Genomic DNA, 27,271 nt, shown 5'->3' on the forward strand with positions numbered 1-27,271 from the left:
CGTAGAAGGGCTGACTACACTTTCCAGAGCCAATTACTTTTTCTTGAATTGGGTCCTGCATCTCACTCTCTTAGGATGTTTACCATATACTCTACCCCTTGTCTCCCATATATCTCGATTTCTCCATCCTCGTTGGATTCTATCGATTAGCTTTCAATCCCTGGCAGGACAAAACCAACCACATCCTGCTCCAGTCATCACTTTCTCTCTCGCCTACCTCTTACTGCCCCAGTTCTGAGAAAAGCTGCGTGTTAATGCTGTTCTCCATGTCTTTCCCTTCCATTCACTTCCCAGTCAACTGTGCTCTAGCTCCTGCCTCATCTGCCCATCTCACCACCTTCACCTGGGTCGTCAGTATTGCATCAAAAGGAGAAATTTTCACTCTCTTCTTACTTGATCTTTTATCAGAATCTGAGTATTCATAACACCCTCCACGAAACATATTCAGTTCTTTCTCTGTATCCAACTCTCCTGGTTTTCTACTTAAATCTCTCACCATGTTAACCTTATTTCTTTAGCAGGATTTATTACCTGCTACCCAGCTTTTCAACGGTGGAGTTCCTCAAGGACCTAGCCAAGGATTTGTCTTTACTTCCTCTTTTCTTCCCATGTGATCTCATTCCAGCTCAGGGAATCAGTTATCCCCTAGATGCAAATGATTTACAGATTCACATCTTCAGCCCAGAACGCTCCTCTAAACTCCACAAGTTTATCCCCTTCCAACTTTATGTCTCCATTTCTATGTCACAAAAGTACCTCAAATTTACTGTGGTTAAAATAAAACAAAAAATACGCCTCCAAAAGTAATCCTCTTCCAATATTGCACCACGATCCATTTTAGGGCACATGCTGCAAACCTAGGTGTTATCACTGACAATCTGCATTAACTCTCTCCCTCTCTCATACCCAAACTACCGCTAGGTCCTATTACTTCCAAACTATCTATAGTGCATTCACTTCTCCCCATCTCTACTGCCACCGCTCTGGCTTCATTCCATTGTCTCATGCCTGGGTTGCTCCTAACTTTGTCTCCTAATTTTCTCTCTCCATTGAGTTAAACTCCCTTTAGTCCAGTCTCTGAAATTTTCATTTTGCAATAGAAAATTAATTGTAACATTTCCATTTTTAAAAATATTTCCATTGATCCTCATTTGTCTTAGGATAAAGACCAAAGGCATTATAAGACTCAGCAGGATCCTGCCTGAACCCACCTCTCTGTGCTCTCTGAGCTACGCCCTGGGGGGCTTTTAGTTTCTTGAATTGACTTGGTCCATTCTGTCTTTGATCATTCTGTACCATCTGTCTAGAACCTTCTGTCACTCCCAACAAATTCCAAGTTATCTGCTCTCTTTCCTCAAATAGCAACTCACTTTTTTACTTCCTAACTCAAACCTTCCCTGACCTCTGCTTAGATCAATGACCCCTATTACATGGTCTCAATGAACCATTTTTAGTCCATAAGTTTCTTATACGTTTAAGACATATTCCTATACTTAGAAACACATTCCTAAAGCAGGTACACATATAATTTCCCCAAATTTGCTAACGTTGCCATTTTATCACTGAGTTCCTTTTTCACTGAAAAGTGGAAGTGGGTGAAACAGGTAACTCTTGGGGATTTATGCCTCTCCTAGATCAGGAAGTCAAAAACATTTTGAGGCCCTTCTCTTGCATTAGAACTTTCCAACTTGAAACCTCATCAAGCTTTTCTCTTTCCTCCAAACCAGCCTCATGACATGCCTAAATGTCTTTTAGTTACCAGCAAAGCGGTGATCCTAGTTCTAATCTCATGCGGTATTAGGTAAGGTAAGATGACTCCGTAAAGTGAGGAACTAACATATACCCTGCAAATTCATATCAACCAAATCATATGAACTGAAAGAACTTGCTTGAAACGCAAAAAAAAAAAAAAATTGCTTTTGGACATAGAGCAGCTTCCCATATGGGTAAAATTAAACTTTATACTCTGTTTGCCTGTCTAATTCAAGCCTGAAGTTTAGCCTTCAAATACCCTTTTCAACACAGACCTTCACTATTAAACTAAGGGAAAATAAATAACTTGAGAATCAATATATCTGGAAAGCCCTCGACTACTTATAAAGTAAGCTGTGTTTTCCCAGTATATTAGATTTAATTAGATAAGTTAAATATAACCTTCAGAATTTTAATTATCCTATGTAAAGTTGTACTAATTTTATTTAATATGTTATCATCAAGGGGCCCAGTTCCATATAATTATCTGGGAAGGTGAGCTCTGGTCTTCGGGGCAGTCCCACTTCCAATTCTGGCAGGATTTTTGTATTAACAGTCCATACTAGCATTCTCCAACTCATTATTTAACTGGGAGGTCAAAATGTGTCTCAGAGTTTAATGATGAATGTCATGCCTTGAATAATTTTTTGATTTTTTTTTTTTTTCTTGGCTTTGGTCATTTGGGTATATATTGTTTAAATCAAATTAATTAACCACAGGAAAACCAAAGCAGGTTGAATGATCTTTCTAGTTTCTCTGTTTAAATTAAGGTTTCTAATCTTTTAAGCTATGTGTTGTCAGACAAGTTATTAATTGTCTTAAGCCTCATTTTCCTCATTTGTAAAATGGCAGATGATAATGCTGACTGTGGCTAGCCTCTCCCTTTACCTCTCCTCTAAATTCTCATGACAATCTACTGATTTTATTGTTCCACATTTAACGTACATTTCCATAATCTGTGGCCAAGTGCATGTACCTGATTCCTCTTGGTTCTAAGGTTTGTCTGGGGCAGTCCTATTGACATCTAATTGTTATGGACTTCTTAAATGTTTAGCAATTGTCCTAGGAAAAAATATCCTGGTTTGGTCAATCATTTTATGGTCACAGAGGCATGGTTGTGGTGCAACACATAGACTCTGGAGCCAGACTGCCTAAGTTCAAATCTTTCCTCTCTGGTTCTGCTATTGTGTTGCCAGGGCAAATTAGTATACCACCTTACAGCTTCGTCAGCTGTAAAATGAAGAGGACCGTTGGTGTGAAGATTACAGCAGTCACTGTGTGCAGTGTCCTTTGAAGAACACCTAGTAAGTCCTCTGTCCCTATTAACTATTAGCAGTATCAACTCTATGATCTTGGCTGGGCCACTTAGTGTCTTTGGGCCTCACTTTACTCACCTGTAAAAGGGGAGACCACCTACCTCACAGGGTTATTGTGAGACTTAAGTGAAATGCTCTAACACCTTCAGTAAATTGTAAAGCTCTATACAAATTTAAGCCTTTACCACTTCAATTAACAAACATATGATGCATGAATTAAACATTAAACAGCTTATACACACTGAGCTGCTAATAGTGGTGCATGTGTGTTATGAAACAACTTTGCTTCCAAGAATGTCTTTCTTTAAAAGAAAAAGTAGATAATAAATTTAAAATTTTATAAAACGCCCTTATTCTTCATTTCTATTTTTCATAAACATGAAAGGGTTGCTATGGAGTTAATTTACATTGGGTACCTTCTGGCAGCTTTTTCTCTCAGTACAATCTGTGTGGTGCTTTTTTTTCTTACCAACCAGAGTAAAACCCTGCTTTATAGAGTCACAGAAGTCCTCTTTGTCACCACAACTTGCTTCTGACGGATGGTGGCATTGCTAGAGTTTCTGACCAGCATTCTGCCCCCCTAAATGTATTCAAAGAGAAGGTTGAAGCCCCACAAAATTCCTGATACTAGAACCTGCAGTACCAATGTGGCTGTTTCGTGAAAAATCTGGCCCTTCGCTGAGGGAGCTCCCAGCTTCTCCACACAAAAACCAAGTGTGAAATCACAGAAGCAAGGAGCTATGTCTGCATCATGTTTACAAGAGACAGATTTATTTTCAGATGGTGAGGAGTTTGGAGGTGGGGATCAAGACCTCTCAATTATCGTGGCCGGAAATGAGGAAAGCCTGGTTTCTGTTGATAAACAAAACAGCCCTTCAATCATCAAAATTGTATTTTGACAGAAAAACAAATTGGAAGCATCTTTGTAGCTAGCTTTCACCTAAATACAAGTTAGCAACCCACCCCAGAGCTCTGGAATCGATTCTGTTTTCTCCCCTCATTTCTCCCTTACAATACTTAACAAAAACTCCACTCTAATTTCTGAACTGCAAGTGGCACCGCATGGCACACAGCTTCTTGTCATATTTGACGATGCCACATGAACCAACCTAGAAGACTGGATGGGTAACTTTACGCTATTATCCCTTTAAAAAACATAGTGAATATGAATTATGTAGGGATTTTTGCTAACAGGAGATTTGCTTTTCATTTCTTATGGTCCTTATACTTTTCCCTAGTTTTGTCTTTTGCTCTTGTCTTTTCCCCAGTTTTGTCTTTTGCTCTTGTCTTTTCCCCAGAGTGTTTAGAATATATTTCTGGGAATCTTTACTTCATTTCTAGAACAGAGTTTTTTCCATAATGGTTTGCTTTCTTTTTCTGTTTTGTAATAGTCTCTGATCTTTGTTACCAAAGTTTTATCCCCTTTCTTTGACTCCCGTGTCAAATATTACAAAGAAGAAGTACATAAATAAAACAAAGAAAAATTGAACAAGCTAAAGAAAAATACTGAGAGAGAGAGACTATATTCTGCAATATTCTCAATCCATTCAGAGGTTGGGAAATGAAAAAGAAGTCTATCACCAATGGACTAAAATGTCATTTCCCAAGAACCAAGCTAATTTGGTAAATAGCCATTAAAATCTTTTTTTTAATATATAAAGAAAAGTTTTGAAATCTAATAGTAAAAACTACAGATTATGTGACACTATTTTCATCTTTTATCTACTCTTTCCCTGAATAGACAGTACATGTTTTTAATAGACTCAATTTATAGCCCATATAAACTATATGGACTGTTCCTTCATTGTTTGCAACTATTTTACCTTCTCTAAATCTTTCTCATCATTCAAAACTTATTAGATATCAGCTCCTTCTGGAAATCTCCCTTGACATCCAAGTTGGGCTAGAATTCTACAGTATTTATGTTTCTACAGTACCTGGCAGTACTTGCTCCATTATATTCTTATTATCTATTTCCTGTATCTGTTTTCCCACTGTAAGGTAGGGCTTTACCTCAATCATCTTTCTATTTCCAGACCTAGTGCTGGCAGTACAGTATGTCTAGAGTACATATTTGTTGGATGCCAGCTGAAAAGTCTTAATGGATGGGTAAGATGTGGACGAATAACAAGTGCTAGTCTTTGTCTTGCTTGTGCAATATCACATGTGCTGTCCTCTGCCTGAAACAGCGTCTCCCCACCCCCGCTCCCATGGACCAGCTTATTGTGATTCTTTAAGCCTCAGCTTAGATGTTAATTTTTTCAGGGCCTCTTCCCTGAACTACTAAACTGGGGTTGGGAGCTCCTCCTGTGGCCTCCCCTATCCAACTAACTTTTGGTATCACAGGACTCCACTCCACCTGACTCTCTACTTGTCCAAATTCCCCAATTACCTACACTATGTAAGAGCCATGAGAAAGTCAGCATTCTCTCCACTGAATTCCTGCAACATTGTCTGGCACTATGGTGGGAGATCAAACAATATCCATAGAATATTTAAACAATAGAAAAATAAAATCTCCCTTTCATACTAAATTTTGTTGGAATCAAAATCACACTAATATTCCATTCTTCCTTTTAGTTTTCTAAATGATAGAAACAGAAGAGTGGACAAAAATGGAGACTAATATAAATGGAGACTGATTTCACTGATACCTCATGTAAAATGTACACAAAATTAAACTCATTAATTTCCTCCTGATCTTTCATCCTTCAGGATGAATGGCAGCATCATTTATTTTGTCATCCAAGCTCAGACCTCAGAGTCATCTATGACATTTTCCTCTGCCTTGATCCCTCCATTAAGACAGCTGCCAATTCCTACTGCTCTGTCTGCGTCTGCATCCCATTTCCACCATCACCATCTCACTTCAGAATCTTGTTACTTGCCTAGAGTCAACTAACTGCACAATGACTGCCCCAAACTTTTCTCTGTGGTGCTCCAAGTCTTCCGACATGCCTTCAGGAGCCATCTTCCCTAAGAACTTTCCTAAATTATGTCACCAGATTGCTACTAAATGTAAAAGCTCCAACCATCCATAAATTATGTATAAATGCCTCTGCTTGACCTTCAAACCTTTCATAGCAAGTTTCATCCAAACTTGATCATGTGGAACAGAAGAAATGACAAAGGGTTTAGTCTTATCCCAAGCCAGGAGCACAGTTCCTAACATGCAGCAGACACACAATAAATATTTCCTAAAATGGAAAAGAAGGAAACTTGGGTATTACACAGATGATATCATGCCACTCTCCTGCATAAAGTCCTTTCATGGATTGTCACTATCTACAGGATACAGTTCCAACTTCTGAGCACAACTGGGCTCTTGTATACCTGCCTCTCACTACTCTTGCCCTGGCTCTCTGAGCACGTGCCTTACAGAATCACTTGCTTCCTTTACTAATGAGCCTTTGCATACGATTTCCTCCCTCTGATTTTTTTGTATGCCTCTTATTTGTCCTTCGAGATTAAATTCAGAAACTTTCTTGACCCATTTCATTCTGGATTAGCTACTGTTAAGGTAGAGTATGACTCTATCGCTAGCACATATTACATCTGTCTATTTCTCTGTATTCCTCACTCTATGGTAAACTCTTTGAAGACAGGGACCACATCCTCTTTTTTTGTTCTCCGGGGTCTACCACAGTACTCATACGTAATATACTTTGGTGAAAACACTTTTTTTCTTCTACTGGCTACCATCAACTGGCTATACACAACCAACAAACTACTTAATTGACTGGATTTAATTTCCACTTCAGGCCCATTGGCCTCTACACTGTGCTCCATCCAAACCAGAAAAGATTACATTTTCTAGCTTTCATGTTTCTTCTAATGTCATTCTGAACTTTAACTTGTTGAAATTTCTCCCATCTTTCAGCACACATGTAAAACAGCAGTGTCTTATACTGGTTTTTTTGTATCCAATTTCCTAAAGTTTCTTTTAGCATTGTAGTATTTTCTAAGAATTCCTCACAATTACAATAACGTTCGCCAAATATCAGTTATTCGACTATTCACATCATTCTATACACTACGACGTAAACTTCTTTATGGTAAGGTTCATGTTCTATTTGTCTGTCTCTCCTAAATTATATCATTTCTGGAATGTAAAAAAACACTCTCATTAATGTTAAAGTGGTGAGAATCTGTGTCACAATGAACTCTAGAACACAATGCAACAGAACTTGAATAACGAAACTGTGAGCCTGTGCAGAAGACTCTCACTCTACATACGGCAATATAGTCTTTTATGACCACATATTCCCGAGATTTAACCTTTTTTTTCTTGCTTACATGCATTTCTATCCTTCAGCCCTAACCTTCGATCAACTTACTTTATATTCTCATTTGCAGGTACTTCAGGCAGTTGCACGGTAATCATGCCATCCAAGTTGGTCTTCCCAATGAAGGCAGGCTTGGTACGTAGAACATCTGGTGCAGTCTTTGCGGTTACCCTGTGCTGCAGCCCCCCAGCACTGTTGCCACGATTTGTCAGCACAAATGAATATGACTTCTCAGGCTTCAGGTTGACAATTAACTTCTGGGTAGCTCGGCCATCCACTTCTTCTACCATTTTCCCATCATCATAAAGAATCTAGAGAGATACAACCAGTCAAAGAGATTTGGTTATCAGTCAGGCAATGAATATTTTCTAACTAATATGGTACTTGCTTATGGAAAATACATATGGGTCATTTCTAATTTGGGGCATTTCCTAAGCCCGTAAGTGCTCATAAATTCTAGAGATGGCATCAGTTTTCTTTTGTTTCTTATTGTGTAATGACACAATGTTTCTAAGTCTATCAAAAATACACAAAGAAATGTACAATAGCTTAACAATATTTGGCCCGTCAGTTGTCTGTGATCTTCAGGGAATGTTGGCAGAAATGCTCTACGTTTCAATGCATCATCCACACCACTTTTTTCCAAACACTTCCATTCTTGTTCCCAAATATATTTTTACTTTCAAAAATGTTTCTCTATTCTTTCTTTCACAGACTTGTACTTCTTGCCAACATTTGCCAATATCTCTCAATGGGAAACTGAAGTTTAAAATATTCAAAGAATTCAGGCCAATTAACAAATTACTTAAATCCCAGGATACTGCATCACAAACAGGTAGAAACCATGTAAATCTCATTTCCTGATGAAAAAACAAAAGCACTAGCTTAGATGTAAAAAGTTCAACTTGGAAGTGCTAGGTGACCCACAAAGAATGCCGGCCCTGGGTTTGAGCTCCTGCCTCCTCTCGAGAGGGGAAAGGTCACACTGCCAAAGAGCCTGACTCAGTCTGTTATGTGAAAGCCACATAAGAAGAGAAAACAGCAAGTATGCATGGCCGACTCAAAGCAGTCCGTATGCTTTGTAAGTAACTTACCCAGGTGACCTGCCCCCTCCACTTTTACCGGTGATATCTTCTTACACATTAGAAAACAACTTACTTTGAAAGGCATGGCAGAATTATAATTCTCTGGAATCTCCCAAGACAGTAGCACTGAAGTCTTCATTACTGCTTTGACATGAAAATTTTTTGCAAACACTGCTGGAAAAGGAAAAACAGTGTATTTAAACTACTCCTAAAAACGTATGACTCGTCCTTTTCCACGGACGGGAGGGCTTAAGCTAGATGCCATCTACTTGGATCAGACAGAGAAGTGTGATTTGCCTACCTGTTAAGAGCATTCATTTTAACACCTCATTCTCATAAGGATCTCTCCTTTCTCTCCCATTCAGTCAACTATATTGTGTTTTCCTTACCTGAGAACATTGGGGTGCTGTCAGCCAGACTTGCTTGGCATTCTCTAACTGAGATCTAAGGCATCCAAAACATATTAAGTTTTACATACTTTACCTTTTTGCTTTTGCTGAACCTATTAATATGAATGGGCCGATCAGTTATTTATAGCTTCAAAATACTGATTTCCAAAGACCGACATTCCTTTAAGGGAGAAAGGCCGTAAGCAGACAAATCCTACCTTGATCCACAGGCAGTGTCCTGAACTGGACACTGGGACTATACGGCCCGGGGCCTTTGCTCGTGTGAGCACGTACTTTTACATCATATGTGGTATCTGGTTTTAAGCCACTGAGTGTCAGAGTGGTGTCAGCTGGGACAATGAGCTGCTCCATTGGAAGAAGAGGGATATTGATATCCCTATACAGAAGGGTGTACTTGGTGATAATGCCATTTCTCTCTGTCAGGACAGGCGGCTGCCAAGATAACTGGACAGAGGTTGACGTGCTGCCTTCTGAGTGGAGGTTTTGAGGGAATCCAGTTGGGACTTCTTCTGGAACAGAAATCTCCTTCACCATCTCCTCCCCAAAGCCCACTTTGTTTCTGGCTGAGAGCCTGAAGATGTACGATGCTCCTTTGTGGATGTCTGTCGCCGTGAAGTGATCTTCTTTTTCGGAGAACTCAAGAGTAGTGAGTGGCTCCATATCCTTCCGGCCAAATTTTAGACGGTAGCCCTGGAGGGGTCCAAATGTGTCCACAGGGGGGTGCCACTGAACGAGAGCAGTATTCATCTGAGTGTGGTTAATCACAAGCCGGGGTTTCCCTGGAACTGGAGCACACAGGAGGGAGTGGTGAGACCACCCTACATGGTGTTCGCATTTCAATCACTGGTGAACGGGAATGCCACTCCATGGGCATTTCCATGCCTTTACTTATAAAAAAAGCCAAGGCTTGGTCTATATGTCTTTGTGGAAACATGCTCCTTCTCATACTCTTTTAAGGTAGGGTGAGATATTAGAATTTGATAATGGACAGAAAATAGGAATTATTATTGAAATGATAATTTAAGGAGATTTTTAAAAACATCTTCACATTTCGAATCTTAATACATAGAGGTTCATGCCGCAGAGGAATGAAGCTCTGTAAGGATTAGCCAATTAGGTACAGCGAATAAGAATAATAATTAAAATATATTTAATTACTAGGTACATGCAATGTACCAGGCACTGTACTAAGAGCATTACATGTAGCATCTCACTTGATTTACATCCTTCACTCCTGACTATGTGCCCTGCTTAGTTATTATCTTCACTTTGTATAATAAAAAAATGAAACAGAGAGATAGAAAACTGTGCAAAGTTAGATGCGTAATAAGTGAGGATGCTGAGACAAACATAGGTCTGTCTGAATCCACAGCCCAAACAATTTAACTAGTATGTTGATTATAAGTTTAAAAAAAAAAAAAAGTAATGTAAAATAATGTTGCTCTGACTTACTGTGGATCTAATTTGCATTTTTTGTTTATACCATCCACATCAGTCATCCTCATCAAGTTTTGCATCTAGTAAAACAGGAATTATATTAAGACCTACCCCATATTGTTGTTATGAATATTAAATGAGGAAATGCATGTAAATGTCTTAGAACAGTGTTTTACATTTCATTAATAATAATAATTATTAATAATCAGAATATTAAGGTTTTTGTGGTCAGGGGCTAAGTACATAATTTCTTTTCAACTTAAATGAGTTAGATATGTGAATTGGTCTAATATACTCAATGTATTATTACAACCGTATTTTTTTTTTTTTTTTAAACAAAGAGTAATTATTCCTGGAATCCACAGACAAGGACAGTGGTAAACAACACAGAGCCAGGAGTTTCTTTGGAAATAGTCCAAAGATGAGGGAGGGGAAAAGAGTATTACCAGAATTAAAAATAAGTTAATAGAAAGGGGAGAGAATATGGTCAAAAGGGAGGAAAGCTTACACTAATGGCAATGAAAAATACACAGGAAATGAAAAATAGTATCATAGGGATGTAGATATGTTAAAAACAAAAACAAACTCGAAAGATGTTGAGATAATATACAGAATATTAACTTCAGAAATTACTTGGTTAACCTGCTCACTATATATTTCAGACCCCAGTAGTGGTGTGCTTTGTCCAAGAACACATTCTTTGTGGTATTTCTATCCTTAACCAATGAAGTAATATAATAGTTTTGTTTCACATGTTGGATAAGTTCATAGTAAGTGGGTTCATCATGTTTGGGAAAGTAGTTCCTGAAGTTTTTAATGGCAATTATATACACGTGCTGAAGGTTGACCCAGAAACCAAACCAGTCCAAACCAAAAACTGTAGACTCACTGTTTCTCATGGAAAGGTGTATCTGATATCTTACTAACCAACTAAGAAACTCTCAGAACAAACCCATTCATAAGTTGGTGAGTGCTTGAATTATTCCATTTATTTTTATTTTAAATATATTTAAAATTATTTTCTTTAAAAATCACTTTAAAATAGATATTGGCAAGTACCCTTAATTTCTCTCTATGTGTATATAGTATTTACATGATTTGCCCATTAAAATATCAATGACGTCAAGAATTAAACATTTGAGATTCTGCTGAGAAAAAAAAAAGGGCCTTTCAGCAGAAAATACATCCTTCAATAAACAAAACCTGGTTGAAACTTTTGGGGAAAAACATAACAATTAGGTCTCCACATTTTCCAGGGACAATATATTTTATTAAAAATATTTATCAAAAGTTTTCAAAACTCTGGTTATGAAGAACTGCATCATAATAAATACACTGTGCACCTTGTTTCTATAAGATGCATGTAAAGGGAGGATAAATAAAACAATTTAAAATTTCCTGCAACCACAAATATAGGTTGCATTGTAATAATATTCGTCAGCCATATATGAGTATGCTTTTATTATCTGGTGTTTCACTTCATAATATTGCTATGGTACAAATTTGGAGAAATTTAACAAACTCCTAAATTCTAAGAAAAAAAAATCTCATGGCCTTATGCAAATGTACATCTATTCTTCTGTGACAGTCAAAGCTTAGGTTGCACTAATGCCTTTTGTTTTTGATGCTGGCATGCCCTTTCTTGTTCTGGGATATAAACACTGTGGGCTTAGTATCATGAAATCAAAGTAATGCTCTAGAAGTAAGAGCATCAGTTCTGATCTACTGGTTCCCACTGCTGTGCCAGAAGCACCTCGGTCTGCTCTCCACTGCCAAGACAGTCACTCCTTTCCCTGGCAGAAGTTTCACTAAGCCTGAAAACTATGAGACAATCAGCCTGGAAGCAACAAGATGCACTAGTGAAGGATTCAAGAAAGAAATGAAAGCTGAGGCAGCTAGAGGAAGAACTCCCAGCATTGCCTCAGGAGAGGCTAGCCACATGAAGGGAACACCTAAAATCTCCCCAAATGTGTGAATAGTAGATGCAGTTTAAATAAGCTAGGGTAAGGGTTATGGACAGTTGTGGTATTTCATCCAGGGAGTAACAAGTAGAAAAAAGGGAAAAGGAATGAGGAGAGTTCTACAACATTGCATGAATGGTTAAGAAGAATTCTCCCAAACTGCACGTATTGGCAATGAAACCCACTCCATCTCTGGCTTCCAGAAATTCTATGTATGAAACATTTACCAACTACTCACTTTATGTAAGGACTTATATAATGGCATGCAGGCATTTGGGTGGGAAAATAGAAGATGGATAATGCAGGGCCCTTGTCCTCTGATCAGTGCACACTCCAGGTGGAGAAATGAAGAGGACCAGTAGATGGTGCTGCATGTGGAGTTGGGTCCAAGGTTCTAATGCCTTAGGGTTATTGTGTGGGCCAGTTTTAAAGGCCATGCAGTGGCAGGGTCAGTGGGTCTGCTTACTCCAGCCTAGGAGCTGGCAGACTGGCAAAAGGAAAAGAGTCTTAAATACTTACTCTGGGAGTTGGAGGTCATTTTTAGCAGTGTGTTAGTGAACTTATTGGAAGAAGAAGGCCCAGCTGCACAGTAAATAAGCTAACTCTAACTTATGCCATGACATATAATCTCTTCTCCCTTTTGCCTTTTTGATTATTCTTATCTCCTTACTGTATTCTTCCTCTTAAAAATCTCTCATGACTTCAGAAATGGTACTCATGTACTGCCCTTTACTTCTTCCTAGTAAGAGCAATCATTGGAGATCAACCAAGGCACTCAGTCCCAATGGCTCTAAACTTAGCTTCAATTTAACTTAGCACCTAAGTAGCAACAATCATAAATGACTGAACCTAAGCCTATTACTTCCAAATTCTATGTCATTGTCATCTTTTCTCTCATCCTTAAACATAGCTCCTCAGTACAGTCGTGAAATTCATGTAAAAATACAGAGAAAATTTCAAACCAAAGAATATGCCTAAAACCACAAGATTTCAGGCAGTAGACCAATTATTATGATACAGAGCAATGGGAGTATTAACAAAGAAACTACAAAAATGTCATAATCATTGAAACATAAAAGCCAACATTTTATTCAAAAGCATCCCTCAGGTTACATGAATCCTACATGGATTGCTTAAGTTATGGCCTGTATTTTTATTTCAAAGATATGATTGTTCACAGATTCTAGAAACAATGTATTATACAGAAACATATCCTAAAACCAGGAATTTTACTATTAAAATAAAATTTCACGAGAATTCCTGAATTCTCCATGGAAGCTATAACTAAATGCCCTTATAATTGTGGTTATTAGGAGCTCACATCTGTGAGATAAACTCAGTAATTCTTCATAGTTATATAAATACAAGGGATTTTTGTAATACTATATAAAGCAAAGCAAATTAATCTGTTCAATAATGACTTTAGAATGGTTTTTTACTATAGGTTGGCAGCAAAGAAAACTAGAGCTTTTCTCTTAGAAGGATTATAAATCTGGATTCTCCCATCTCCCACCCAGGATCAGTAGGGAGGTCTCAAGAAAATAAATGTGCAGACATCTAAATTATAAGCATTTCCTCAATACCCAAGTCTCCATTGATTAAGAAAGATCTGAAATTGTGAATGCAAATTGCAAAATAATTCTGTATATAAGATCCACAATTCTAAATAATGTTCTGTATGGTGACTAAAAAATGATGAGCTAATCTTAGTGACATTAAAATAGGCAATATCATTCCTTGTTCTAGGATTCGCATCCCTTGGCGATAAATCCTCTACTTTTTTGTCCTCATTATAGGACCTCCCCATCTTATGGGCAATAGGAGTTTGATGCTTCATGTAAGACATTTCAGGCTTATTAAGACACAGTTATAAATATGGGTGAAGGAAATGTATTTTCTTCACTTTGGGGTTCAATTTCAGGGGTTTACCCTCCGTTGTCTACATTCCAATAGAGGCTGATTCCATAGCTAGACAGTCAGCATGTCCCCACTGAACGTGCACCGTATCTCCTATGCAGGGTACTGAATAAACTTGATACAATGGTATTAAAAAAAGAAAAGGCCCAGAAAATTTTGCCTTGAAGGAGTTTTGCCATCTGTAATCCTGCTGCTTGAGGCAGTTCCAGGTGGCGGGATATGAGTGAGGCAAATCTTACGACATTTAGACAAATTTGGCAGTGAGCACGGCACCCAGGAGGGTCCTCAACATCACAGCTGTTCTTTGCTTTATGCCTTTACATCGAGGTGTGTTCCTAAAAAGTTGTGCGAGAAGTGATTCAGGAGGAATAAATCAAATCATAGCTTAAATGTTCCATGGGAGATTTCTACATAAAGGGACTGAATAAGATTCCTACAGTAATTATCTCTTAATTTATTGGTTTTATAATGTCAGGTCTTCGGACATGCTGTTTTCCTAATGTGGCCAACCAAAGTGAGACTAAATAGCATTAAGAAGCTTTTTTCTTCAGAAAGGAGCAATCTGGTATTAGTCTTTTTGCTTTTCTTCATTCTCTTTTCTGTTTCCCATCTTTGGTGCAATTTGTCCTCTTTAGAATCCCCACAGCAAGGGGTGAGGAGGAGAACATGACAAAAAATAAAACTTTAAGTCAACAACCCAGTTCAAGACAGCAGCTCTTCTAACAAGGTTTGCTGCTGGGGAGGAGGGGGTGGCGGTGAAGCTGTCACGTGATTTCCCTCCCTAGATGGTCTGCTTTCCAGACCCTGGTGGGACTTGCTCCTTCACATCTTTCAAGTCTCAGCTCAAATATCCTGCCCCTAAGAGATCTCCCATCACTCTTTCTAAAACAGTCCTTAGGGACTGCCCCATCCTTAATGCCCACACACCTTTATTTTGATAATAATCACTTCCTGGCATTTTATTATTATAGAACTCATTTATTCACTAGTTAATTATGTTAGTCAGAAAATAAATTTCAGGAGGTCAGAGTCTTTTTGTTTTGTTGATTGTTCTATCAAAGTACTGGAAATAGTGCCTGATACATAGTATAGGTGCTCAAATAATATTTGTTGAATGAGTGACTGAATAATCTGCGTAAAGCAGGTTATTCAGTTATTTTTACCCTCTGAACTGTATATCAAAAATCACTAAAGTTGACCATTGTACATTTTTCCCTCTGACCAAAACCACCTGTACTATTTGGAAAATTACTCTTTATTGTTGCCGGGAACATATTCAAGATACATATATGCACAGATACAGTTACCTGCCCCAGTGGTGGACACCAGTTTGGGTTTGCTGCGAGCTCCATCTCCTTTGGTGGTGTAGGCTGTGACAGTGAGGGAGTAGGAAGTTTCAGGCTGTAGCCCAGAAATAATCATGTCCTGAAATGACACAAGGGAGTAACATTGATTCAAAACATACACCGCAAACGCCCTGGGGGAACAATCAAGGCAGCCACCTTCCTTCTGCGCATGCGCAAACATTCCCTGCAGCCATGCCAAGCACTGGAAGCTTCATGCCTAGAGCTCATGCTGTGGATGATCTGTCTTCATGCTGACACTGAAGTGGGGTCTTCAGCCATCCTAAGAGGCAGCTCTAAGGGGTAGTAGTCAAAACCACAAAACCTGGAGTCAGACCTCCTGAATTATTGAATTTAAACATGCCTTTCCTTATTTACTAGTTTGGTGATTCAGGGCAAGTGAGTTTAACCCGTCTGTGCCTCAGTTTCCCACGTGAAAGTTGGAATGTTAGGACCGTCTAGGGCTACTAAAAGATTAAATGAGCTATGTTGGGTAAACACTTAAAACAATGTGTGGCTTGTAGTGAGCAATCCATGCTCTAGCTGCTATGATACGCCAGCTGCGCTCCATGTGCTTCCACTGTAGCCTGGCCTCAGATTGTGGATGGGGCTGATGCCAAACAGTATGTATTATCACCATGTAAATATTTTACCAAACGGCTGATCTGTCGGCCCTAGATAGCCAGAGAGCCAGAGAAGTTTCTTAGGACTCAAATAGTATATTATTGGTTAGTTGTATAGGCTATGGACTAAAATCATTATAAACTAAGGAGAATTTTCTAATGATTTGGAGGCCAGGCCATAAAACCACATTAACAGGACTTGCTCTACTACATCAGGAATATGTGTTCAATTAATTCCGACAATGTAGAAAATGTTAAATATCACAAACTATTTATCAAAACTCTTAGTTTTCTCTTAGTAAGGACCCAAAGCTGTGGTGGCTATAAGAGAAGATAATCGCAGAACTGTTCTTCTACATGGGAAGTTACATGACTCTTTAGATAGAGTGCTGGCTATTAATTTGTTCTGATATTTTCCTTGGTGCAATACATGCACAGCAAAGGAAAAAAAAAAAACTTTCAGATTTTTAGCACAGCTATGTTTTCAAATTGAATACAGATAAATTTAAGAAAATATAAGATGTCATTGTCTTTTGCATCTAAAGACAACGCAAGTGAGAGTTTAGTGAATGGATTAGATTGTGTGGAGAGCAGTGGGATTTTTCTGTGCAAGGCTGTAATGGGCACCACAGAACTCACTGGTTGACTCTGATCCCAGGGATGACAGCTTTCGACAATGTGCTTTTCTCGAAAGTGTAGGAATATCACCAGTGTGGAAATTCAAGAATTTCAGATACTATCCTGAAGAGCTACTGGAAATACTACTCTGTCAGATGAATAGACTAAATCTGGGAGAGAGATCTTATTTTCAGGAATGGTTTCGCAAACATTACAGAGAATATAAAAACCAAGTGAACCACCGGAGAGCAGCATTTAAAATGATGGTACACTGGCGATTCCCAAAATTATGATGGGTGAATGCCAACATTATTGTTTCCAAGGTCCCCCTGATATCGCAGAATGACTGATGAAAGCAGGCCAGGCTAGGAGGAAAAAGAAGCGAGGCCTGGTTCTATCACCAAATCGTGCGGCAAGCAATTTACATGCCCTGAGCCTTCTATAAATTTCTCATTTATAAAATTGGGGTTAAACACACACGTCCTTCCCCTCATACAGGTTGTGACAGGATAATGTAAGTAGTGCCACTCAAAATGTTCGAGCCCTCTGTCATGGTCTAATCTCAGCTGGACACACCTCTCTCTGCCTGGATCACATCATCTCTTGGTTTACATTTTCTTTAAGCTGTGGGCATACTTACTTACTCAGTGGTTTCCACACCCTCTGTCTGGGGTAGTGTGACTGATATCAGGGCCACAGCTCCTCACTCTCTTTTTGTTCTCCTAGCCCATCTGCACCCTACTTCTTGCCCCTGCTTGTTAAAAGCTGGCATTCCCGGATGTTCTGTCACAGTCACTCATCTGCTGCATTTCTCTCTAGTCCTAAAAAAAAAACTGGATCCATCTCTAAAACTTAAAGATTTTTTTCTGCCTATATCCTAAATTCATCTCTAGCCCTGACTTCCCCCCAGGGCTCCAATGGCATGTATTGGGTTGGCCAAAATGTCTGTTTGGGTTTTTCCATAAGAGTTTACAGAAAAACCCGAATGAACTTTTTGGCCAGCCCAATACATTGTAAATATTTGTTGGACGTTTTCCCTTGACTATCAAGTGTTACCTCCACTTCAACTTAACTAAAGCTTAAATGTCATTCCCAGAAGCAGACTCCCCTTCTTACTTCCATATTTTAATGAATGGTGGAGCATCTTCAAAACTTATGAGTGATCTTTGGTCCCTTTTTCTTCTTCAAATTCTTAGCTAGTTAGTATGTTTTTGTCCATTCTTCCTTTAAAACATTGATCATAACTGTCCCTTTTTCATTTCTGATGCTCAACTTTAAAAAAATTTTTTATTACTTCACGACTTAGGAAAAGAACTCTGTTTCCCTGTCTACTGTATTTTTTTCCCCTCTAATCTATCCATTAAGTTATTGATTTTTAAGCTTCAGGTAATGACCCATTTAGTAGGTCATGAAATCAATTTAGCCATTTATGACCAGTGTTTTTTAAACAAATGAAATATACTTGAATATTAAAATTTGCATATATTTAAAGGTAAGGTATTATTTTGTAAAACCTTTATTTTAAACACATGCATGAATTGGTCATGGCATATAATGCATTTCTTACTATGGGTCATGGTCAAAGAAGTTTATAAAACACTGCTACACTGTCAATTTCATGAGAAGTGATAGCTTGACCATCATATTTACCAAGAATCCCTACAAGAGCCCTGTGTTTTGGCAAAAAAAAAAAATTTACTAAACAAAAGAATACCTCCTACCAACCTTTATCTTTTTGCTCCTTTTAATAATTTTTTATCTCTCTCCAGGACTGAAGAGTTAAAGACCAGCTCTTTAGCTTGACACTTTAGGTTTTTCTAACATTATATTAAAATTTAATCTCTTAGTAGTATTTAGTATTAATTTACTAACTTGAATCCTTCAGTCCTGTCAAATTGCCAAGCTCACTGTCACCTGACTATTATCACACTCTTGACTGACTGCTTCTGCTGTGCTGACCTTTAGAAGTACATTCCCACCTCCAACTCACCAACATACACAGACACACACTTTTACTTCTTCAATCCCTACTCATCAGTTAAGTTCTCAAGTAAGTTTCAGGACTTCTACCATCCTGGTCCACTGTCTCTGAACTCATAGCTCTTACTGATATTGCCATTCAAATATTAATTAATTATACACTGCTTGAGGTCATCGCTTTTGTTGTATTTTATGGAACTTTTCTGAACTTTATATCCTTCCTAGGCGCCTGGACTGTAAGCACTTAGAAGGCAGGTGTCACGTCTTGTGTCACCCACAGTACCTTATACATAATAAACTCTCAATAAAAAACACAGTCCATTCACTAAAATATTAAAAAAAAAAATTCTTCACTCAGTAAGATACTTTCTGCTTCTTGACATGACTCATGCAATTTCACTCAAATTTGTATGGGTACAACAGAGAATTGCCATTTCTAGATAGAGTTCATTAGTGCCAGATCTAGGTCATGTTATGCACTGAATATGTAACTCTGGAGCAGGATTTATGAGCAGCCCAGAACAAACTCAACATCTCTCGTCTGTGATACCTCCACTTAAAGCATGCCTCCTCTAACTGTGTCACAAGGCAGAGTTAGTAGCAGCCACCAAAACAACATGAACTCACGATATTTCTTATGCAATCAATAGCATCACAGCAATTTCACAGAACAAAAACCAAAATGAAAAGTGTACCCCATAGTGGAAGTACTTTAAAAAATAATTTGTTAGTTCATGCATCCAAGCAAATTGTGATGACATAGTACAAATAAATGAAAGAGGGGTATCAGAAAAAACGACCATTTATAATCTGTTTTGAAAAAGCAGCCCAAAATTACTCACATGTTCAGTAGTATCATCAAATTCCCACTGATTGAGATTAAGAAGGTTGGGGAGGAGGGAAACAAAATAAAAAGAAATGAAGAGAAATTTGTAGCCTGATAAAGGCAATGGTGTCCTCCTTAGATTAAAAAAAATAGAAGAAGTAAGCAACTGAAGAGGTGTGTACAATAAAATTCCAAAGAGTATATGTGTGTTATGCTGCCACCTTCATTCCTAATTGAGAAGTTAAAAGTAAATAGGTTCTATGTTGTTACCACTAAAACTGGCTAATTTTTTTTAATGCATGGCTCATTGGAATGAATCAATAAGGCATAGCAAAAAGCTGATGCACACTACGTTGTGACATTTATTTTGATTTCTATCTAGGTTACAGAACTCAAGTCACTATTTAGATGAACACCTTTCATTAATATTGAAAATGTACAGTCCCAGTGAAGTCCTGTAAGATGCAAAAAAAATTCAACGAATAGTTAAAGAGAACATGAAATGAGCAAAAACCAAACAAACCAAAAACCAAAACAACACCACAAAGAAAATCAGCAAAATAATAAAGAAAGACCAAAGTAGAAGAGGAGAAAAAAAAAAAAGATTGAGTTGATATTTAAGGCATTTTGTATCATATAATTTCACTAACTACCATATTCCCAATGAAAACAGCAACAGAACTACAGTTCTATAATGTAAGATTATCTATGAACTGAAGAAGGACATCAAAGCATGATGGTCGTATCATTTTATTTCTCGTAATTGCAGATGCACCAAATAAAACGTAAGCAGTTAAGGCCTTATTAATTTTATACTATAAGAACTTTCTATTTTATGGGCAGTACAAAATAAATATTTACAAAAAAGCAAGTCAATGGTCCTTTTCCAGAGTCTTAAGGGACACTATGAATTTCCAACTAAATTTATAGAAATGGCCTTCAAACCAAAACCATACAACTGGATTTGAGGAAGATAAATTAGTCACTAAGCCAGACCCCTTTAGTTAGAATGTTTCGAAACTGAAGCAAACATAAGTACCTTTGTGAGTTGATTATATTAAGACTTTGGAGAAAATACAAAGTAAAGACTTTGGGGTAAAAAAACAGGGCCCTTTATAGCCCTGTTATCTTCATAGAGAAAAGAAGGCAAAATTTGGCAATCTGGCACAGCAGTTTTCAACTTTGTTCATAATCTTCCCCACTTTCATGCAAAGGAAGGAATTTTCAATTGAAACAGCTTCATATTTTCACTAATCCCATCCATTTCCATGCCCAGCTACCAATTTGCTGGATAAGCAAAGCACTCCCCTATTCCTAATACCCCATCGCTATTGGAACAAGCATAGGTAAGCTAGTCCATGGGTTATGTATAATCTCCAGTAGGGCAGTTCTTAACTGAAATCTTCCTCTCCCTTTCAGAAAAATATGTACAGGTAGATTTATTATGGTACTGTCTTTGAATCACTTCTAATTTATTTTTAAAAACTGAAAAAAAATTTAATGTTCTGTTTTAAACAACATATTACAAAACCAAATTGTGACTACATGGTTGTAAATCACTGCCTTAGGGTTGATAGAATTTCTCACATTCTCAACTACTCTTAATAGTTTTTATTAATTTGGCTCAGCATAGGGCATCTCATCAATACCCTGAGACACTCTAATTTTTATCATTGTCATTATCTTCATTTTCTGGGAAATGAAACAATTATTTTCATTAGATGTGTAATTTGGCAAAGAAATACTAAATAAAATACTATCTGGATACCTTTCCCTGAATAAGAATGTCTATTCTTCAGTGGAAGAAATCATACATTTAGAAATTAGATCAACTTAGTTCCAAATACTTTTAGCACAGCAGAAAGTAGATTTATCAGCAAAATTGCTGTTTGAAATTCTTCCCTTTGATTTAATTAAGTCAACCAATTTTTTTGAAGTCAGAAAGGCAAACTCAGATATAGCTGTAGAGCCGTACATCTGTATTTTAAGAAAACAGTTACATGTTTTAAATCAGATGTGTCATTTCAATTCACTTCCTCACTTGAAGTCAACTCTGATTGAGAAGGTAAATATGGATCATGTGTTTTGAAAGCTAGAATTTTGTGAACTTATCTACGAAACAGACTACAGACATAGAGAACACACTTGTAGTTGCCAAGGGGGAGGCGGAGTGGGGGAAGGATAGAGTGGGAGATTGGGATTAGCAGATGCAAACCATTATACAGAGAATGGATAAACAACGAAGTCTACTGTATAGCACAGAGAACTATATCCAATATCCTGTCATAAACCATAATTGAAAAGAATATAAAAAATGAATGTATATATATGTATTACTGAATCACTTCACTGTACAGCAGAAATTAACACAACACTGTAAATCAACTGTAATTCAATTTTTAAAAAAAGCTAGAAGTTTGTATAGGAGTTTTAACATGCCAACAAAATTAAAATGGGGTCCATTTTAAGGTACAGACTAAAATAAATGTATCCTATAAAAATATACATATGCAATTTCAGAGGCTTACCTGTGCGTCAGCTAGCATGACATCCTTCAGCATGGGCTGGCCCTTGGGTTCACCATTTTCCATCCTCACATAATGCACCTGGTATCCTCTTATCTGGCCATGCTGTTTATTGGGCACAGGTGAGCGCCATGAGACTTTAACAGATGTTGAGTTGACAGCCTCTACCTCGACTTTGCGAGGAGGACCACTAGGAACTGGAACAACATCATTGGATAAAAGAAAATTATAGGCACTTGTCCCACCCAGTCAGAGCATTTTCTTTACTTAGGTTTAAAAAAAAAAAAAAAAAAAAAAAAAAAAGGCAGACCCACCATGTTTCCTTTGTGGAATACAAACATTTTCAACCAAGGAAAATGCTCAACCAATCTGCTCTACCTTTTAAGAAAAGATCAAAAAACATGACCGATGCCAAAAAAAAAAAAAAAAAGAAAAATGGAAGAAAAAAAGAGTATCAGAGAAATAGAAAAACATGTAAAAAATGTACAAAAGCCAAGGAAGATGCTTTGAGGTTCAAAGCATTAAAGCACAAAGAAGTATAGCATTGAAATAATAACAAAAACTGGTTGTTGATTGTTGTGTGTGTGTGTGTTTTTTTAAGGTTTCTTTTTAGCAGAATAAAAAAGATTCTTGATTATATGGATTTTCTTCTCTTTTTTTTTCTCATATCAAAGGTATTCCATACAACAGATGCCAAAAATTGAATGTCGAGCAACAGTGTCTCTGAAATGTGCAAGACAAAAAGGCAACAAGAAGATAAGAAGGCGCTTTTGAAAAGTTAACTTCAAAATGTAAAAGAAGTGACTACAAAAACCAAGAAATATGCAGAAGACTTTAGAGGGAGGTACAGAGAAGGGCCTGGTTTGCAAGGTCATAGGAGCAAACTGTTCTTTTAAAAGGAAGCAAATTACTGTGTTGAGATTAAAAAAGTTAAAAAAAAAAAAAAAAAATGCCCAGGCCGTAGCAAAGATAGGTCTCTGGCAAAAACCACTGAAGTTACAGCGATGCTGGGTAAAAAAGATGAGCAGAGAAAAATGCATTACTGTTAGCTTATCAAAAGACAGCAGACCAAGACTGTGGCAGAAGGGTGCAAACTGACGTAGCAGAGGCAACATACCATCTTCATCGGTTCGAATCAACACGGACAAGCTCTCAGGGCCAGGGCCGACATCTGTGTGGGCTGTCACAGTGATCCGGTACTCAGTCCATTTTTCCAGCTGTTCCAAAAGGTATTTGGTAGTGTCCGAAGGTATTCCCAAAATCTCATGAGGTTTGTCATCTTCTCCATCCACTGCGGTATACTTGATGGAGTATTCAGTAATAATGCCATTCTGTTTTTCCACTGGTGGAGGTTGCCAACTTACCAAAATACTAGTGGAACTTGGGCTGGTGCAACTAATGTCTTGAGGAGGAGCTGACGGCTCTTATTTTGGTAGTGAGTTAAAGGAGGGTTTGAGTGAAAGGACAGGAGTGGTTGGAAAAAAAAAATGATAAAACAAAAGAAAAGGCAAAAATAAATAAATGAACAATAGGGCAACAAAACAAAAATAAGGCTTTGAAACTTAAAGTAAATTTTTAAAGATAAATTTATGTACCTTGGCTTAGTAATATGAATAAACCAAAAAATGAATAAATGACCAAAAATAATTGTTAAATAATGGGTGGGGGGAATATGTGAAAATGAAACCGTAAGATAACAGAGCCTCAAATAAAATTACCTACCTGCAATTTAAATTCTTCTTCTAAAACAATCCCTCAGTATTCCCCAGCCCTATTATACAGACTATCGAACTTCAAAAAAGCTGCAAACAGTACAAGATTTATTACGTGAGAGTCTGATGATGTTTAAGAGATGCCATTTCAAGCTTTCACTACTGCATTCTAAAATGAGGGCAATTCCTACATAGTATTCATTTGTGAAAAGGTTCTTAAGTGTGAAAAGTGGCAATAACTGTTGGATGCCCTTCCACCAATTCCAAGTTTTTAAAAAGGGAGATAAATAAAAGCCCAACAAACATAAAAGGGTTCCCTCTGACTATCTGAAAAACGGAGTCTTCTGACCAGTTTTAATGACAAGTGTTAACCTAACATTGATCATAGCCCATATACAGTGAGCATGCAGAACGATAAAAGGATGAAAATGAATAGTCCAGGATTTACCTACCCGAGGGTAATGTCAGGCTGGTTGATTCTGACTGTAACTTGTACTTACCCTATGTCAGCTTCCAGCTTTTTTAAAATTATAGCTCTTCTTGAGACACCATTGCTAGTGAAGAATTAGATCCCACCAGCAAATTTTGGTAAAATCAATAAAAATCATCTATCCCTTACAAAATGTCAATAACATAGCCATTAAAAAGAACTGTTTAAAAAAAATCCTGAGAACCATCTGGAAAAGATACGACTTATCTTTCATTTTGTACATAGCTCTTTTCATTTTGTACATAATTATTCATATAAAGTAGGATTTACCTAAGAGTTAAAAGATAAACTTGCTTCCTGCCCATTCTAAAATAAACTAGTCACCTTCTGAGCAATTATTTTCCATCAAATAAATCAAACATATCATTATTTGAAAAAAAATTAAAAGCAATAAAGAGCAATGTGACTGTTATCATAAATTATTTTTAAAGTTAATAATATATATTCTTAAAGAAGAACAAAGAATTGGGATGATATATGAATATATGTTTGCATATATATATATTTTTGATATAAGGCAATATATATGGTTGAATGAGTAAATCATTTCTAATTTTTTGTATTTGAACATGTAGTTTGGGTATTTCTTTACACTTTGTGAGCCTTAACTAATGTTAAGTGTCAGGTGTATCTGATTATTTAGACGATCATCAGTCTTTCTTAATTTACATGTCTTGTGTTCTTCATTACAGGCAATCAAAATGAAAAGATCCTTGTACAGACAAAAAGGAAATCCTCATAAAACAACCTTATAAATTTGGTATAAGGTTTGCAAAAATCACAAGAAGATCATTTTTATTGATTGTGACTAAAGGTTCTTATCTTTCAAATTACGAAACTATTTTATATGCATTATCATTCATAATAAATTGAGTTGCTCATGTAACAGCAAAGACTCATTTGTAATTCTTTTTAAAAAACTGATTTGGTTTTCACTACATTCCTACCTTCAGACCTCCTATTCTGTGAAAGTATATGTAACACCACTTGAAACCTTAATAAAATAAAGAGTGGATAAGCTTTTGATGTGTCTATAAAAAGTCCATTCTGTCTCTTTGTATGTAAGTATGTATGTATGAATATATATGTGTGTGTATGCAAAACAGTCAAGTTTGTGAACCATGCAAAATATAATATTAAAGCATGTCACATTTCTTTTAATTAAGTGTCTGATTTTAAGAATTATCTTCGGCAATATTACTTATTAGCCTGCCTGGAATTCAAAGGAGACATACAATACTGCATTGATTTACATGCTTCAGTTTTAAAAGAAAAGAAATTTTATGGGAATAAGCTATAATCAGTAAGGGATTAAGCAACAGAATCCTAATGCTTTTCATATGAATAATCATGTGTTGAGGAAAAATATGAATTTTATCATCAAAAACCCTGAAAGATTTCAAGTATCTGTAGAAAATGAAACGATGGAAGACTTGCTTATATGAAAGGAAATTCATCTTCTAAAAAAACGTAAATTTCATGTTTGCTGATAGGTCTAAAAATCAGGTCAATAGAGCATTCTCTTTATAAAATTCAACATATTCATTTTATACATATCTATGTCACTAGATAAAATGACATATAAAAATTTTAAAAAATCACATATAAAATGTAAAATATTTTAAAAATCTAAGGAAATAAGTCCATAAAACTGTTCAATTCAAGGTAAATGGTTAATAGACTAATTATAGAAACTTATTAGTAAAGAGCAAACAGTAGTATTATAAGCCACCAAACTTTCCATCAAAAACAACCTGCCATATACTACTTTATGCAAAACAATCTCCCCTAGACACAATGAACTCCATTGTGATAAACACAGCTATGCTTTAGAGTAACAGTCCCAAAAAGAATTTGAACCCGAGGAAACAAAATACAATTTAGGATTGCAAATATACTTGTGATTATTCCATTGTTCCTAAATTTGTACAAATACAGATTTTCTGTGAATGTTCCAAATTTCCACGTGAACTACTTGCAAAGTTAACAGCAAACTAAGAAAAAATACATGACTTGAAGACTTGGTCATCAGCAAAGTTAAAACCCGTGCGCTTAAACAAGATAAAAGTTCGGTCTTTTCCTGTCTCTTCAGTTTGCTAAGCCCTCCTCTGATCATTTTGCAGAGTCCTCAATCTGAATTTTGCTTTACAGCTTTATAATTCATTAAATGGAGACTGATCCAACTCCTTTACCCATTTTTCTCAAGTAGGTTTCCTACCTTCTCTGAATGTCTTTCACTTTTGGAAGTGGGAGAATGGGATCTGTCATTTGGACCCAGTCTGAAAACCAAGGTCATGGTGCTCTAATCCCCCAAACTGGACACTTGCTCATATAGAGACTACCAACTATTAAATATTAATTAGCAGGTTTGTTGTTGGTGGGGATAAAAGCTGGCAACGCCTCCTAGTGAAGAAAAGGGCAGAAAGTAAGTAAAGAAAGACACCTACTTGACTGCATGGTTCTGGCTGATATTTCAGCTGTGGAAGCACCCAGGCCTTGGGGAGAGCGTGCAGCCAGACGGAAGTAGTACAAGCTGTTTGGTCTCAGCCCTTGCAGCCTATAAGATGTCCCTGGCTCAATGGTAATCCGTTGCTGTGGATAAGTAACAAGGGACCTTGGTCATCTTCATTAAGATTTGTGCATATATTTTTATCACACTGCCCAGAACATCAGATTTCTGTCATCAGGGTTATAATGTCATCAAAATATCACAAACAGAATCAACAGTGAGTATCAACTAGGGGAATTACATAATGAAGATACCAGTTTAAAAGGGCAAGTTTCTACAACAAATAAGACAACTGGAAAAAAGGAAGTCGGGGATCTATCTAACGATGACACAGTTTTCCAAATGCATCAGATAAGAGGGAGTGAGAGGCCCACCACCCATGAATGCATTCAACCTTTAAGTCATGTGTGTTGCGGTGACACTGCCCACAATGGAAACTGACCCCCGCCCCTGACAATGGCTTATGCCTAACATTCCATTT

The 27,271-nt window shown here is 37.1% G+C and overlaps 1 protein-coding gene across 5 annotated transcripts in view; it reads right to left on the reverse strand.

Moving 5' to 3' along the window:
• Positions 1 to 27,271, reverse strand: part of PTPRD (protein tyrosine phosphatase receptor type D) — a 2,148,784-nt gene that overhangs the window by 149,352 nt on the left and 1,972,161 nt on the right. For 3 of the 5 annotated variants that reach the window (XM_082470803.1, XM_082470804.1, XM_082470802.1), the window contains 8 exons: positions 26,729 to 26,873; positions 23,197 to 23,502; positions 22,083 to 22,276; positions 19,571 to 19,597; positions 15,472 to 15,589; positions 9,047 to 9,634; positions 8,513 to 8,613; positions 7,406 to 7,665 (listed from right to left, as the gene is read on the reverse strand). In XM_082470803.1, the coding sequence (XP_082326929.1) occupies positions 7,406 to 7,665; positions 8,513 to 8,613; positions 9,047 to 9,634; positions 15,472 to 15,589; positions 19,571 to 19,597; positions 22,083 to 22,276; positions 23,197 to 23,502; positions 26,729 to 26,873 (1,739 nt within the window). The remainder of the gene's footprint in view (positions 1 to 7,405; positions 7,666 to 8,512; positions 8,614 to 9,046; positions 9,635 to 15,471; positions 15,590 to 19,570; positions 19,598 to 22,082; positions 22,277 to 23,196; positions 23,503 to 26,728; positions 26,874 to 27,271) is intronic. The other 2 variants (XM_082470805.1, XM_082470806.1) reach the window with 1 other exon arrangement.

This window comes from Balaenoptera physalus (genome assembly GCF_965194825.1).
Source record: "Balaenoptera physalus genome assembly, chromosome: 7".
NCBI classification, from domain to species: Eukaryota; Metazoa; Chordata; class Mammalia; order Artiodactyla; family Balaenopteridae; genus Balaenoptera; species Balaenoptera physalus.